At 50.7% G+C, this 16339-nt stretch overlaps 1 protein-coding gene across 1 annotated transcript in view; it reads right to left on the bottom strand.

The window, feature by feature from the left end:
• Positions 1–31: 31 nt before the first annotated feature.
• Positions 32–16339, bottom strand: part of ANAPC1 (anaphase promoting complex subunit 1) — a gene marked incomplete at both ends in the record, with an annotated part of 56999 nt that continues 40691 nt past the window's right edge. Inside the window, 4 exon segments of the mRNA XM_078769481.1 lie at positions 32–118; positions 2910–3048; positions 3338–3405; positions 4458–4535. Of these exon segments, the coding sequence (XP_078625607.1) occupies positions 32–118; positions 2910–3048; positions 3338–3405; positions 4458–4535 (372 nt within the window).

Below are 16339 nucleotides of genomic sequence, written 5' to 3' on the forward strand. Positions count from 1 at the left end.
GAAACCTGCTAATGTAAAATCACGGCCTCACCCCGTTCTCTCTGGTTGCCGGTTGACAGAAGTGCTTTGCAAATGGAAGGATGGTGGGATCTGTTGTAAAGGCCTCAATGGCTTCAGGCTGTGTGCGAAACAAAGACATCAAATCAGCAGTGTGAAGTATGCTCTGCGTGATTCATCACAATCTCCCAATGTAACATGGTATTTATATCTTGAAAACTGAGGCCTACACAAAATGGTTTCACACATTGTAATGTAAATTTACCAAAAGTACAGATATATTTGAATGCCTGAACGAAACCACATTTTCGAATGTTCGGCACCAAGCTAAGCTCATTGGAAACAAATTACGGTTGGAAATAATTACAGGAAGCACCAGCGATACACATACCGGAGGCAAAATCAACGAGGAATCATAACTAGATGGTGATTTGTTTGAATTTTTTTTTCGTATACAGGATCGAGGCTCGTGAAAGAGCTAACATTAATCACACAAAAATCAAACAGACACATAAAACATACAATAAAGGGGAGCGGTAGACAAGATGGGGAGAGAGGGGGAAGGACACAAACACAACATTTGAGAGCAGGGACATCGGGAGATCTGTGGGAGGGAGAGGGCTTGGGGGAGGAGGCATGGGAAGGGGGGCTGGGAGAAGGGCTGGGAGAAGTATAAAACACATGGACACTGCAAGGATTGCGTTAACGGTCTAATAGATTATCAAAAGAATATCAAGGAAAAGTTGCACAGTGTGCTGGTATGTTTGTAAGTGCGTCCTTTGATTTACTCTTCCTGGAATATGAATCCTTGTACAAAGAGTTGTGCTCCTTTGGGAAATCACATAATCCATCGATCGATCTTTTATTATATCTATCTCTAACTAGTATCTATTCTATTTCTATGTATATTCTCCTCCAGTCTGTCCGTCCATCAGGGCAGGACTTCCAAATCAAATCGTCGCCATTTTGTTCTCTCCGTATCGATTCTCAGGTCTCACAGGCCTCTGGTGTACATGAACCGTGGAAAGTTGCCTGTGTCGGTGCTGTGGTTACGCGAGTGGGTGTATGCATGGATACTTGGAGAGACGAGTGTTTCCTGAGAAGAATAAGGTAAGTGCCATATTTGTGGGGGCTCGGGTTTTGGTTTTATAAATGTTTAAAAAACCAGCATGGTTTGAGGCTCAAGTCTGCGTAGACAGTGACGGATTTTTACAACTAAATGTGTCTAGATGAATTTTTTTCATGTAATTTTTTCCAAGTTTGAATAAATAAATCAGTTATAAAGTATAGATAGCACAAAACACAATGCACAAATAAGTTTATCGCAAAAACATAAATACGACATAACCCAAAATATCCAATGCCAAGCCTGCTCTGGCACCAGTTTCGATTCAAATCAGCTCGGCTCTGGCTTCGATTCGACCCCAGTCCTTGACTAGGACATTACCACCACAGCGCTGATGATGGCAACAACACCAACATGAAGAGAACCTCCTCAAAAGACAATTTAATGAACATGACGACCATCTCTGACGACTGAGGTCAACGATAAACACTCCGCCAAAAACTTCGACAACTCTCTCTCCGAGCGCCAGTTTTTATGCCCCAAATCTATGGTGGCATCTGTCAGGTAATTCAAAGAAGCTGTCACAGTCCCAAGAGGTCAGTTCAAGGCTGCAATATGATGTGCTCTGAATGTTCTCCAGCGTTACAGAGGCAAGGTCAGTAGTACATGAAAAGCAGGCCCAGGGCTACAAGATCCTGCCTCGACTGTGCTAGAAAGGGCCGAGTGAAAGGACGATGTCAAAAGTATACGAGGCCAGGGGCAACAGAAGCACAAAATACACCCCATCGGCTGGGCGGATGTGATTGGGTGGACATGCCCCACCTTCACAGCAACTCACCTCTTTTTGCTGCCAGTAATAAAACAACCACAATTCATAGAAATTACATGATGAAAACTTTGAGTTTATAGTTGCTGAACAATGTATAAAGGATACATGTTAGTCATCGCTGACGAAATGCTGCAGAAATACAAATCCTACAGAACCCATTACTCACACAACAATATTATGACTGAGCATTTGATAGGATGCCTCAAACTTACCAAGTTTCACTGGACAGCAACTCCTTACAACACATCTTGGGACAACGTACTAAAAATAAATCACTTGTTTTTTTCATTCAAATGAGGCCAAAAAATGAGGCCACTTTGAGGCCAAAAAGCCAGAAATCGAATGGGAGAGAAATCAATTGTCAACTATTTGACAGATTTAGATGCTGTGTTTCTTTGAGATAAAATCCTCTCACATCCATTATTCACTTTGTCCTTCCTCATCAAAAACAAAGGGAGGGCATGTCAGAAAAGGAATAAATATTTTTTTGTCAACCATCTCAATGGAATAATAAATAAAGTAGAATGGCACTCGGTAGAGCACCGACTTCCGCCAGGCCGAATAGTTTACGTTTTGTATCCCAATGATGGGCCGGATCTGGATCTGGACCGAAAGCAGAATGTAATCAGCTTGTTTTTGTCACCTACCCAACTCATCCAGAAAGTGTTCTCCAAATCCGTCCATAACTGTTTGGGATATCATGCAATAAATGTATCGTTTAAGGCTCCATCTTTCAATGGTGAAGAATCACTTAATTTTTTTTTCATCTCCTATTCGGATTCGAATCTTCACCAAAATCTAATCAATTTGTCCTTGTCACACACCCAACATGTCCACTAAAGTTTCGTCCTAATCCGTCCATAACTTTTTGGGTTAACCTGCTCATACACAAAGAGACAGACAAACAGGGGTGAATACATAACTTCCATCCACCTTCACTGGCAGAGGTAGGAAGAAAAAAATTCCTGCTTATGCTACACTGTTCAACTCAGACACATTGCAGACACTCGTACGTACCTTCACAGCTTGAAATTGAGGTCTCGGGTGTGTGAAGGTCTGCGCGAGCAGGCTGAGGTAGCCCTTAGGATCCTCAGTGTAGGAGAGATGTCCCGCCGGAAGCTTCACATAGATCACACCATCTCGGGCCAAAATGGACCTGAAACAGCAGAGAAGAGGACAAAACTGTGCAGTTTTAACAAATTTAGTCATCAGTGCCAGCACCTCAAGTCAAGTAAGGGCTTGAACGAGGCTAGGTTGCCAGGTATCTGATAAATTATTTATTCGTTGCACAAAATATAGTTTATCCTGTAGATATTCTTATTGGAATGTGAAAGATTATGTATGAGTTATTGCTATGGCAATGGTCGTTATTTTCATCTGCACAACACATCAAACATAACTCAATATTGACCAATTAAAAGTCTGGCACATCTGCCGAGTCTTACTTCAAATGTTGAGGATCACTGCTCACATCCAGAATGACTTCCCAGTACCGCGGTCCCACAATTTTAACCTAAGAAAAGAGTGAAGACAAATCTCTCCACATTAACGAGAATAAAAATTTCCATCAATGTTGTGAAACCGACTTGTAACATCAACACACTACTTCTGTCTAAAATAACCAATTATGTGCATCAATCTCGATCAGCAAGATGGACACACAAGATGCATGGGGTGGACAAGATGGACACACAAGATGCATGGGTTGGACAAGATGGACACACAAGATGCATGGGGTGGACAAGATGGACACAGAAGATGCATGGGGTGGACAAGATGGACACACAAGATGCATGGGGTGGACAGGATGGACACACAAGATGCATGGAGTGGACAAGATGGACACACAAGATGCATGGGGTGGACAAGATGGACACAGAACAAGCATGGGGTGGACAAGATGGACACAAGATGCATGGGGTGGACAAGATGGACTCAGAATATGCATGGGGTTGACAAGATGGACATACAAGATGCATGGGGTGGACAAGATGGACACAATCAATCAATCTCTACCCTGGTGTTGGGCTAGCGGCTAGGGTGCCAGCTTAGGATCCCAGGATCCTGGGTTCGAATCCCGGTCGATCGCTGAATTAACGCCAGGATGTTGACTCAGCCTGTCATCCTTCCGAGGTCGGCTAATTGAGTACCAGTTCACTGGTAATTCCCTGCTTGTCGTAAAAGGCGACAAAAAGGGTTGGCGGCAGGAAGGGCATCCGGCCGTAAAACATTGCTTCAAAAAGGGGACCAAAAAAACAACAACAACCACGGTCCCCGAAAAAGGCCAACCCCCGCTTTGCGGGGAAAAATGGCCTCTAAATGTGGTTATTAATTTATTTATTTTAATCTCTATCAGCAGCAAGGCAACTTCCTCTTCCCGTTACCATCACCATGCTCATGTTGACCACACAAGGACAGACCTTCACAGAGGATTATTGACTGACTCGACCACAATGGTCACTGCAGCCCATGGACACGTGCACAAATTGAACAGGGCATTTTCTGAACAACATCATCAGCTCTACAATTATATATAACACAGCATGCCAGACAAACACCACCAACCTCTTTGATAAGGTGCATTTCCGGAAGCAGTGCGGGCGCTTGCATCACTAATGTGTCCTCATCACTCGATGTAGTTGCCTGAAAGTTGTGAAGTGCACACATTTATACTTGCAGAAGATTACAAGTTCAAGCTGTCAACATCTGGCTTCATTTTCAATTGAGCTGACATTCTAATGATATATCACACTCTCTTGTTGCAACATAATCAATTTAAATTGGTTAAAAAAACAAATGCAATGTATAAAAATAAAAAAAACCACCTTTAGAGGCCATTTTCACCGCAAGCGAGGGTTGGCCTTTTTCGGGGACCGTGGTTGTTGTTGTTTTTTTTGGTCCCCTTTTTGAAGCAATGTTTTACGGCCGGATGCCCTTCCTGCCGCCAACCCTTTTTGTCGCCTTTTTACGACAAACAGGGAATTACCAGTGAACTGGTACTCAATTTGCCGACCTCGGAAGGATGACAAGCTGAGTCAACCCCCCTGGTGTTAATTCAGCGATCGACCGGGATTCAAACCCAGGATCCTAGGATCCTAAGCTGGCACCCTAGCCGCTAGCCCAACACCAGGCTTCAAATGTATGATATGTATGATATGTATGATATATATATACACATACCATACATTACATTACATTACAATTACATTACATATTACAATTACAATACATTACATTACATACAATCATACATACATACACACACACACACACAAACACACACACACACATACATACATATATACATATATATATATATATAGTGTGTGTATATATATATATATATATATATATATATATATATATATATATATATTGTTGCGGATATGGGATTTACATCCATCCATATCCGCTTGTAAATATTCCCCTATTTCCTCATCCTTCCCAACTATCCCCAATCCCCCATTCCCTAGTCCCATTTTCTGTAAACAACACTCTGTAGACCCGACCTTCCCCTATTTCCCCCATTAAATGTCGCATCCAGGTCCACCGCATCTCACGTAGACAACTATAGGACATCTTGCTAGTTATTCTTAGTCTATGTCAGTTAAGGACTCGTTTCCATTAATTCTGACTCTTCGTTGCACCAGAATGTGATTGTATGGCACTGTTAGAAAGTTTAGGACCTCCCAATACCTCCCCGCAGCTCTTCCTCATGGTACAACAACAACAACAACAACAGCGGCGGCGGCGCGGGGAGTGTGCGTCCTCACTCCGGCTTGGTTAGCCGCCATTGAACATGTGCTCCGACGGGGTTACCACGCAGGGGCTCGCTGTCAGCTCCTCGTCAAGGGCGGAGCCCGGTAACCCCCCGCACCCAATAGAAGCGGCGGACCCGATTCCATCTGGGGCGGAGACAACGAGCCGAGGGCGTGTCACTCCCCGCTGAGCATGCGCAGGAAGAGGGAGGTGACGTCAGATGCGCGCTGGACTTGAAGGAAGAGAGACGCCACCAACCGAGCGCTGTGACACCTCCCTGCATCTACTGGACCGTGCTGTATCCTGTCCCTGAGCCAAGGTGCACCTTGTGCTATCGACTGCCTGTCCTTCCTTGCCATCAATCCCTGTGTAAGTCAGTCTTGTTCCGTTTGTCTGTGGTCTGTCTGGGATAGATTAGATTGTGTCTAAGTGCCTATCTCTTCTGTGCTTTACCTCTTACCTTGTAATCTACCCCTTTTCTGCATCACCAATTATATCCTCCTCCGGAGGTCTTGAGAACTGTACCCCTTGTGTCGTTTCATTTATCCCAGTCGTTGTGTCTTTTCCATCATTGATTTAGCATAGCGCGACCAGGTCAACGTCGGGTGGAATCGGGTAAACTGTGCGAACACGGCGGCCATTCCGCTCGGCCCATCATAACATCTTAATCAGCCGTGTCCGTAACAATTGGTGTCGGGAAGTGGGATTGGACCCGAAGCGCGCTTCACGCGCTCGAAATTATTAACGGCGAAATTTGATTTTGTTTTACAAAAATAAAAACCCGAATTTTGAAAGTCGCGCTATGGCGGATCAAGACGGCTGGGTTCCGGTAGAGGAGAGTGAGGCAGGGTCGATCCAGGACCAAATTGAGGGACAAGAGGAGAGCGAAGCAGTGAGGGCGGCAGGTTCGCAAAATGGCGCCTCGCACATGGCTGAGGCGGCCGCACCCGCTGCACAAGTGGGAGGGATGGCCCAAATGCAGGCCCTCATGGAGCAATTTATGGCGCAAATGCAGGCGTCCCTCAACCTGCAGAAGGACGATATGAGGGCTAATAGTGAGCAAATGAGGGCTGATAGTGAGCGATTGGGTGAGCGATTGGAGGGCCAAATGGGGGTAATGGGGAACCGGATGGATGCTCAGGGTGAGCGATTGGAGGGCCAAATGGGGGCCCAGATCGGAGGGTTAGGGAGTAGAATAGAGGGATTAGACAATAGATTAGGGGAAATACAGGAGGGGTTAATGGGGGTAGAAAACAGAATGGCCGCTCAAGAAAATCAAATGGAAGGGATGTAAAAGGGGTTAGAGGGGTTAGAAAACAGTATGGAAGGCAAATTGAGGGACATGAGGGACCAAGCGGAAAGGGAAGTTAAAAAAATGGGGCAGCAGATAGAGGGGGTCAGAATGGGGGTAGAAACTAAATTGGATGCTCACAGGGAGGAAATGGAGCAGATGAGGGTGGCATCTGGGCAGGAGATGCAAGTGATGGGAGAAGAGATCAGAAGAGGTGTGAGTGAGGAGGTCGGAGGAGTGCGCGAGGAGGTGAGGCACTGTAAGGAGCGCATGGAGAAGGAGGTGAGAAAGGGGACTGTAAAATTGCAAGGTGGTATAGAGGAGTTGACGCTGGGAGTAGAACAACTGACAGTGGTGGGACAAAAGGAGTTGGGGGAACAGGTAAAGAAGAACACAGCGGTAATAGAGGGTTTAAAATCGACACAGGAGATGAAAAAGGACGTAGGGGTAATTAAAAAAGAGTGTCAGACGGTACATGAGGACCTGACGAGGAAAATGAACAAGGTGGTAGAGGTGATGGAGGTTAAAGAGCGGGAGGTGCGGGAGCACATAGAAAAAAATAAAGTGGAGTTAGAGGAAGAACTTAAAGGGGCGCACGAGGAGATGAAGGAGGTGAAGCAGAAATTAGAAGAAGTGGAAGAAGGGGTGAGCGAAATTAAGAAGCGACGGAGAGAGGATAAGAAAGAGATAAAGGAGGAAGTAAAATAATTGGTCCAAAGTCTGTGTTCGGATCGTGATGATGTGCTCATTAACCGGATGAGGGATTCGCAGGTGATGGAGGAGAAGCGAAGAGAAAGAGGACCCGGTGTAAGTGGTGACCAATATGGTCGTGCGTATGATGCGCCAGGTGATTTAATAAGCTTGGGGGTCGAGATGGACCCGGATGTTCGTGAGAGGCCAAGAGTGAGGTGTATGGCTGGTCCGGAGGGTATGGAACGAGGGTGCGAGCGAGAGGGTCTGGTGATGGGAGAGGTGCGAGGTGTGGGTGGGCAAGGTGGTGGTGGTATGGAATGGGTAGCGGGTTGCGGAAGTGTGACCCATGCATCGACACCAACAGGGGTAGTTGTTAGAGGGACAGGGGAGGCACGAGAGCCCCTTGGGGGTAATGTACTGTGGGGGCCCGGCCGGTTCGGCCCCGCGCTGACCCCGCAAGGGGCGACGCACGGGGTCCGGCAGGCGGGCAACGACTCGCATACGAGGTGGTCCCACAAGGTCCCACTCGCGCCGTATGACGGCAAGAGTGATCTACGCGCGTACCTGGCGCAGTTTGACTGTGTGTGTAAGGGCAACGGTTGGGGTGAGGACGAAGGTGGAGTACACCTGGTGGCCGCATTGCGCGGCGCGGCGGCGGAGGTGCTGACGGCATTACCACCGGGTGCTCTCACCCTGCCAGCCCTCTGCGACGCCCTAATTAATCGATTCGGCATTGAACAGCAGAGCGAGCTTGTTAAAGCTCAGCTCGCGCTGCGAAAACGCAAGCCCCAGGAAGCCATCGGGGAACTTGCCCACGACATTCGCCGCGCAGTGGGGATCGCACATGCTAGCATGGCAGCGGATTCCCGGGAAAGCCTGGCGCTGGACCATTTTATCCAGGCCCTCCCGGATATTGAGCTCCGGCAACAGCTCGCCATGTGGCGCCCGCAGACTCTGAGCCAGGCGGCTGACGCTGCGGCCCGTTGGGAAGCAGCGAGGCCCCTGGCCCGGGGGAGCGAGCGTCACGCAATGGCGGTCCGCCAGGTGGGACCCCCGATGGAGGGCGGACCCTTAGGGGGCCCGCCCCCGACGTGAGTCCTGACCTGGCGGGCATGGTCCGGAGGCTGGTGGACCAGCGCCTGGCGGGACCTGGACCATGGCAGGCGGCCCCGGAGGTGGCCCGCGGTGGACCACGAGCGGGTAATCCAATTCGGACCTACAGGGGGGGAAATTTGGAATTCCGGAGACAAGCACCTTATCAGGTGAGGTGCTATACTTGCAACCGTCTGGGTCACCTGGCGCGGCACTGTCGAGCCACGCGCCGGGATGATCCCCGGCGGTTGAGGTCCTCAACTCCGCCCAGGGGGGAGCGGGTTAGCCGACCCCAGACACCCCCCCGCCAGACCCCGGGAAACTAGAAGGTGTCGGGCACGTAGGGCGGTGTTCGGCAGAAGAGGATGGAGGAGAGCCCTCATTGACGCGACAGGTCATTTATTGTGGCCAGATTGGAACCGGTAGCCTGACAATCAGATGCAAAATTGCCAGCGTGGGGGTAGACGCCGTAGTGGACACAGGAGCTAGCGCCACGATCATCAGCCCTGTGGTCCTTGATTCGAGCGCAGGTGGCTGGGATAAGATCCAGCGCCTGCAAAATTATAGTTTGCAACTCGCTACCGGGGTAACGGCCCCGATCATAGGGCGTGGTTCTGTGACCCTCAAGTTAGGGTCGGTAAGGAGGGAGATAGATGTTTGGGTGGCGGAGGTGTGCGACCCATGTTTAATAGGGTTGGATTTGTTGACTGCCAGCGGTTGTAAAATCGACTTGTGCCGGGGGATCCTGCAGGGGGGAGTAGAAGAGCTGCCGTTAGGGGGAGTGAGCACGGCCGAGAGAGCGGAGCTGGAGGCTTCCGAGGCCGTGACCATTCCCCCAAGGGCCGAGGCGATAGTGCCGGCCCGGTGGGCAGCTCGCCCAACATGGCAGGAGTCCTGCGGCCTGGTCGAACCGGTGGCAGCGCAGTCCATACCGGGTTTAATCGTGGGCCGCACCCTTGTAAAAACGGACGGACCGGTAGTGGCCGTCCGAGTAATAAATATAAGTACAGAACCACGCACTATAGTAAGGGGCACGAGGGTAGCTGGCTGCACCCCAGTTGAGGAAGTCGCGACAGTGAGGGGCGAGAACGTCCAGCCGAGCCGGCCCCGGGGGGAGCCTTCAATAAGAAGTAGGAATTGGCCCGATCCCATTTGCGAGATGGTAAATCGTAGTAGTGTAGAGTTGGGAGGTACCCAGAGGGAGGCCTTACACGAACTGGTTGGGTCCCATTTGGACCTCTTCTCCCTGTCCACCGAGGATATTGGACGTACGGGCCTGGTGAAACATCAGATCCACACCGGTGAGGCCCGGCCTATTCGTCAGGCCGCCCGATGGCTCCCTTGGAGCAAGAGGGCGGAAGCTGACGAGCAGGTTGAAAAAATGCTCGACGCAGGCGTGATCGAGCCCTCGGGAAGTCCTTGGATGTCACCTGTTGTGCTGGTCAAAAAGAAGGATGGGACCACGCGGTTCTGCGTGGACTATCGCCAGCTAAACAACGTGACACTCAAGGACTCATATCCCCTGCCAAGGATTGATGACACCCTCGATGCCGTTGCGGGCTCAAATTGGTTCTCAACTTTGGACCTCAAGAGTGGGTATTGGCAGGTGGAGATGGATAGGGCAGGGAAGGAGAAAACGGCATTCTCCACAGGTAAGGGACTGTATCAGTTTACTGTGATGCCGTTTGGTTTGTGTAACGCCCCCGCCACCTTTGAAAGATTGATGGAACATGTACTAGGCGGCATGCCATGGCAATCATGCCTGGTGTACCTGGATGACGTCCTAGTACATGCCAACACGTTCCCCCAGGCAGTAGCTAATTTGGACCAGGTGTTCGGGTGCCTCAGACAGGCAGGGTTGAAGCTGAACCCGAGTAAGTGCACCTTGTTTACCAAGGAGGTGGCCTATTTAGGCCACGTCATCGGTTGCGAGGGGGTAAAAACGGACCCAGACAAAATTAAAGCGGTAGAGGAGTGGCCCGCACCACGTACCATCAAAGAGGTGCGGGGATTTTTGGGACTCTGCTCCTACTACCGGCGCTTTGTGGCGAAATTTGCGGAGTTGGCCCGTCCCCTCCACCGGCTTACGGAGAAGGGGACGCGATTTAATTGGACACGGGAGTGCCACGAGGCCTTCCAAAAATTGAAGGGGTGTCTAACATCCGCACCCCTTCTAGCTTACCCCACTAGCAACGGGGCATTTACCCTGGACACGGATGCGAGCCAGGAAGGATTGGGCGCAGTTTTGTCTCAGACACAGGAGGGCGTGGAGAGAGTGATTGGTTACTATAGTCGGGCCTTAAGTAGGCCCGAGCGAAATTATTGCGTCACTCGCAAAGAGTTATTGGCTATGCTGGCTGCCATGAACCATTTCCACCCGTACTTGTACGGGCGGAAATCTTTGGTTAGAACTGACCATTCCTCCTTGCAATGGCTCCTTCGGTTCAAGGAACCAGAGGGCCAAATTGCAAGGTGGTTGGAAAAGTTGCAGCAGTACGATTTTGATGTGGCCCATAGGGCCGGGAAGGCCCATGGTAATGCGGACGCACTCTCTCGGCGTCCTTGTCTGGGGGAAAACTGCAAATTTTGTGCGAGACACGAGGAGAGGGAACAATTGGGCGATTCGGACCCGACCCTCGTTGTCCGGGCAACCCGGGTGAGAGGGCCAATTTTGCCACTAACCGCAGATGAGGAATTCGGAACTTTGGCTTGGAGCGCGGCCCAGCGGGAGGACCCCGTACTGGGGCCGGTGCACGAATGGGTGAGATTGGGGCAAAGACCTAATGGGGAAGAGGTCACCCCCCTCGGGGCACAGACCAAGGCGTATTGGGCTCAGTGGAAAACCCTGGAATTGAAGGATAACATCTTGTATCGCAAGTGGGTGGAGGTTCCCTCTGATAAAACTTCCTGGCTGGTGGTAGTCCCAAATAAATTTAAGACCGATATATTGCAACAGGTGCATGGTACCCGCCCCGGCGGCCATTTGGGCAGGACAAAGACGACATCGCAGGTACGCCGGAGGTTTTATTGGGTGAATATGGGGCGCGACATACAGGACTGGTGTCGGAGATGCGACGCCTGTACTGCCAAAAAGGGACCAGCACGGAGGATGAGGGCCCCCCTTCAATTACACCAGGTGGGGGCCCCCCTAGAGCGGGTGGCCATGGATATCCTAGGCCCACTACCCCGCACCCGCCTAGGTAATAAGTACATCCTCGTTGTGATGGACTACTTCACCAAGTGGCCAGAGGCCTACGCCCTCCCCAACCAAGAAGCAGGGGTGGTAGCGCAGGCCTTCGTGGAAGGATTTGTGTGCCGGCATGGGATTCCACAGGAGTTGCACACCGACCAGGGACGAAATTTTGAGAGCAAATTGCTAAAAGATGTGTGCAGTCTCCTGTCAATTCGGAAAACAAGAACAACGCCTTTAAGACCTCAATCTGACGGGATGGTGGAAAGATTCAACCGAACTTTAATCCAACAACTGGCACTGTTCACCGCCACCCGTCAGGATGACTGGGACGAACATCTCCCTTATTTGCTCATGGCCTACCGAACCAGCCAGCACGGGGCCACCGCATGCAGTCCAGCGTTGCTTATGTATGGGCGGGAGTTACGGGCTCCCGCCGACTTGCTATGCGGTCCCGTGCCAGACACAGTGGTTAACCCGCCGAGGGAGGGGTACGCACGTCACCTAGAGGAAGGCATGGAGCTAGTCCATGCCTTCGCCCGCCGCCAACTCCATCTGGCGGGGGAAAAGATGAAGCGCAGGTACGACCACCGGAGCCAGGGGAGTCAGTACACTCCGGGGATGAAGATTTGGTTCTTCAATCCCCGGAGGAGGAAGGGTAGGTGCCCGAAACTCACCTCTCCCTGGCAAGGGCCGGGGGTCGTCCTGTCGCAAGTCTGTGACGTGGTAGTAAAAATCAAAATGGGGCCACGAGCCCTCTCTCGGATCGTCCACGCCGACCGAATAAGACCCTACACCGGCGAGCAGGCGCCCCCGTGGATTGCCTCGGCTTTAGATGCCGAGGCGGGACCCAGTACCTCTGAATAAGGGGGGCTTATTAGTGCCAGAGGACTGGGGGGATTGATGAGCGATGGGCCCGGTGGGTAAAGGTGGCATCCCTGCCACCCTTCCCATGAGTGGGGCAAATGCGCTATAGATTATGGGGTGTATGGCAGTGAAAACTAGCCCGGGTGGGTTAGGATATGGTGTGTAGGGATCTAGCGAAGATGACTTTAGGTAACGTTAAGATTAGTTAGTGACAATGACACCTGTAGTGGGGACGCAGGTAGAGTAGAGTGGATGATAATGACGAGGGAGCGCAATAGTTTAAAGGGACGACTGGGAAGCGCAAGTTTCAGAGGGGAGTAGTTAGATGAGATGATGCTGTGTGAGAACTGGACAGGTGTGTGGAGCAGTGTATGAGTCGTGAGTGTTGTGGATCAGCGCGAATGCGCTTGGGGGAGAGAAGGGTGCAGGCGGCACCAAGTATGAGGGAACAGGTGTGCAAGTACAGGTGTGTGGAATACATGGAGTATTGGAATGAGTGGTGTGGAGAGAGTTGGAGTAAGTGGTACGGAGTGGTGTGCATGGTGTGAAGGTGTGAATGGGGGAAGAGTGGACCCCCATCACGGATACCCGGGGCGGGTAGTGTAAGTGTTAGGTAGAGGGTATAGGTAAATTGTGGTTGGATATTGGCATTTGTGGTGCGGTTGCAGAATGGTATTGTGGATGGGTGCATTAGTGTTGTGGAAATGGCTGGGCGTGTAGCCTGTTAGTGTGTGTAGTTGGTTTGGGCACTCCACCACTGTGAGGATGTCGGCCAGGTGAGGCCGCAGGTGGGCTCTGGGAGCCGTTAGTGTCAGTGGGTGCCTGAGGATCCCGGGTGTGGATCGGGCAGCCCGTGCCAGAGAGGGCACTGAGGGGGTGAGAGTGCGAGAGGGCCTTCCCCAGTTAGTTAGGTTAGGGTGAGGAGCAGGTGGTAAGCTCGGGTGGCAACTACAGTGGTGGAGGTGTGCAGGTGGGTAGACCTGCTGGGAGAGCTACACGTCACAGCCCAGAAATTGTGCGAGAGCACCGAGTGTTGAATCGGGGGAGTGAGACCCCAAATTGAGAAGCACCACAGTTTGGTCAATGGGAATTGGTTTTTAGAACCCATAGTGTAAGTTGGCCAATGGATTGGCAGGGAAAGACCCCGGGTAATGTAAAGTTGTTAAAGTCATTTAGGAAATAGTTAGGATTGATGAACCTGTCGCACCATACGCAGCCACTTACCTGTGGTGATGATGACTCCACACCTGTGTTTCTTTGTTTTGTGTTGCAGGAAATGAGAATTGCTGTGTGGATTTGTGAGACGCATCACGACGTGGATGAGACATTGGGGTGATTCCATCTCTCCCTCCTTAGGAGGGACTGATGATGAATTGGTGATGGCAAATTTTGATGTTGAGTTGGAGATGGCAAATTTTGATGAGAGTTGGAAATGGCAAATTTGATTGGTTAGGAGGGAGAGAAGACGAATTTGGTATATGGGAGGAACGGGGAAGACAGTAGGGACGTTTGTTGATGTGTAAAGTAGATGTTTATGGGTAGTGTTGTGTTTTGTGGATACAGTAAGGGGTAAGGGAGGGGCAATGTAGGTTACCTGGTGGGGAGGGGGGGGGGGGCGTACGGTAGGAACGTACCTGTCTCACCTGGTTCCCATGTGCCCCTAGTGTGCATTACCTAATATTGCGTGCACTTTTGCGCCCTTACCACCTTGCTCACTTGTCTTCTTTTTGTCTCCCACCTCCGAGGATCTGGCTTTGGGGCAGAGAGAGAGGAGAGAGGGGTGCTGGCTCCGCAGTTGTGGGCCTGTACTTTCGCTGCTTGCTGCCTGGATCGATACACCATATGGACCGCAATTTTTGTGGCCGCCCACAATGGACCGCAGTTCTTTTGCGGGCATGCACCACCCGTGGATGGACCTCTGGGTCAACGTGGCACCTATGCCATACAGGTGAACCACTTATAGTTGGCCCCCCTGACGGCCACAATTTAGAAATGGACGCGGTTGGCGCCTTTCTTTATTTCTAAGGAAGCCAGAAGGCCAAGAGAAGGCAAGACCAGCGGCAGAACATCGGCCGGCTGCGACACCACCGGTGACTATGAACACTTTATTGGTGCACCGGATGGTGCTGACTGTGTGTATGGGGTGGTGCTTTTGGTGCTTGGATGGGGTGCTCTGCACATTATTAAAGGCCGTAGGGCCACAGGGCACTCGTGGGTTGGTGTATCGATGCTGGCATGCGTGCTCGCTCTATGCATAACATCTGCATGTGTTCCTCCAAAAACAGGTCCTGGATCGTAGTGTAAATATCAGTGTAGTCTTGTATAAATGATGCTCCCTACCGGCTGTATGTTTAGTTTGAGGATTCTTTCCGCGATTCGGTTATCCTGTGGGTGTGTTTCTGTGAGGAGAAGGGTGCAACGTCGCAGGGGGACATATTTACTCATTTGTGAACATCTGTAAAACTGTCACACTCAGGGTTGAGTTAATAGTAGAGGGAACTACATCTGAGTGCCACACTAAAGTAAGTAAAAATTTATCGGGTCGGGACGCCCCGAGGTAGAGAAGGGTGCAATGTTGCGGATATGGGATTTACATCCATCCATATCCGCTTGTAAATATTCCCCTATTTCCTCATCCTTCCCAACTATCCCCAATCCCCCATTCCCTAGTCCCATTTTCTGTAAACAACACTCTGTAGACCCGACCTTCCCCTATTTCCCCCATGAAATGTCGCATCCAGGTCCACCGCATCTCACGTAGACAACTATAGGACATCTTGCTAGTTATTCTTAGTCTATGTCAGTTAAGGACTCGTTTCCATTAATTCTGACTCTTCGTTGCACCAGAATGTGATTGTATGGCACTGTTAGAAAGTTTAGGACCTCCCAATACCTCCCCGCAGCTCTTCCTCATGGTACAACAACAACAACAACAACAGCGGCGGCGGCGCGGGGAGTGTGCGTCCTCACTCCGGCTTGGTTAGCCGCCATTGAACATGTGCTCCGACGGGGTTACCACGCAGGGGCTCGCTGTCAGCTCCTCGTCAAGGGCGGAGCCCGGTAACCCCCCGCACCCAATAGAAGCGGCGGACCGATTCCATCTGGGGCGGAGACAACGAGCCGAGGGCATGTCACTCCCCGCTGAGCATGCGCAGGAAGAGGGAGGTGACGTCAGATGCGCGCTGGACTTGAAGGAAGAGAGACGCCACCAACCGAGCGCTGTGACACCTCCCTGCATCTACTGGACCGTGCTGTATCCTGTCCCTGAGCCAAGGTGCACCTTGTGCTATCGACTGCCTGTCCTTCCTTGCCATCAATCCCTGTGTAAGTCAGTCTTGTTCCGTTTGTCTGTGGTCTGTCTGGGATAGATAAGATTGTGTCTAAGTGCCTATCTCTTCTGTGCTTTACCTCTTACCTTGTAATCTACCCCTTTTCTGCATCACCAATTATATCCTCCTCCGGAGGTCTTGAGAACTGTACCCCTTGTGTCGTTTCATTTATCCCAGTCGTTGTGTCTTTTCCATCATTGATTTAGCATAGCGCGACCAGGTCAAC

This window comes from Myxine glutinosa, unplaced genomic scaffold, assembly GCF_964187855.1.
Source record: "Myxine glutinosa unplaced genomic scaffold, kmMyxGlut1.1 SCAFFOLD_2712, whole genome shotgun sequence".
Taxonomy (NCBI): Eukaryota; Metazoa; Chordata; class Myxini; order Myxiniformes; family Myxinidae; genus Myxine; species Myxine glutinosa.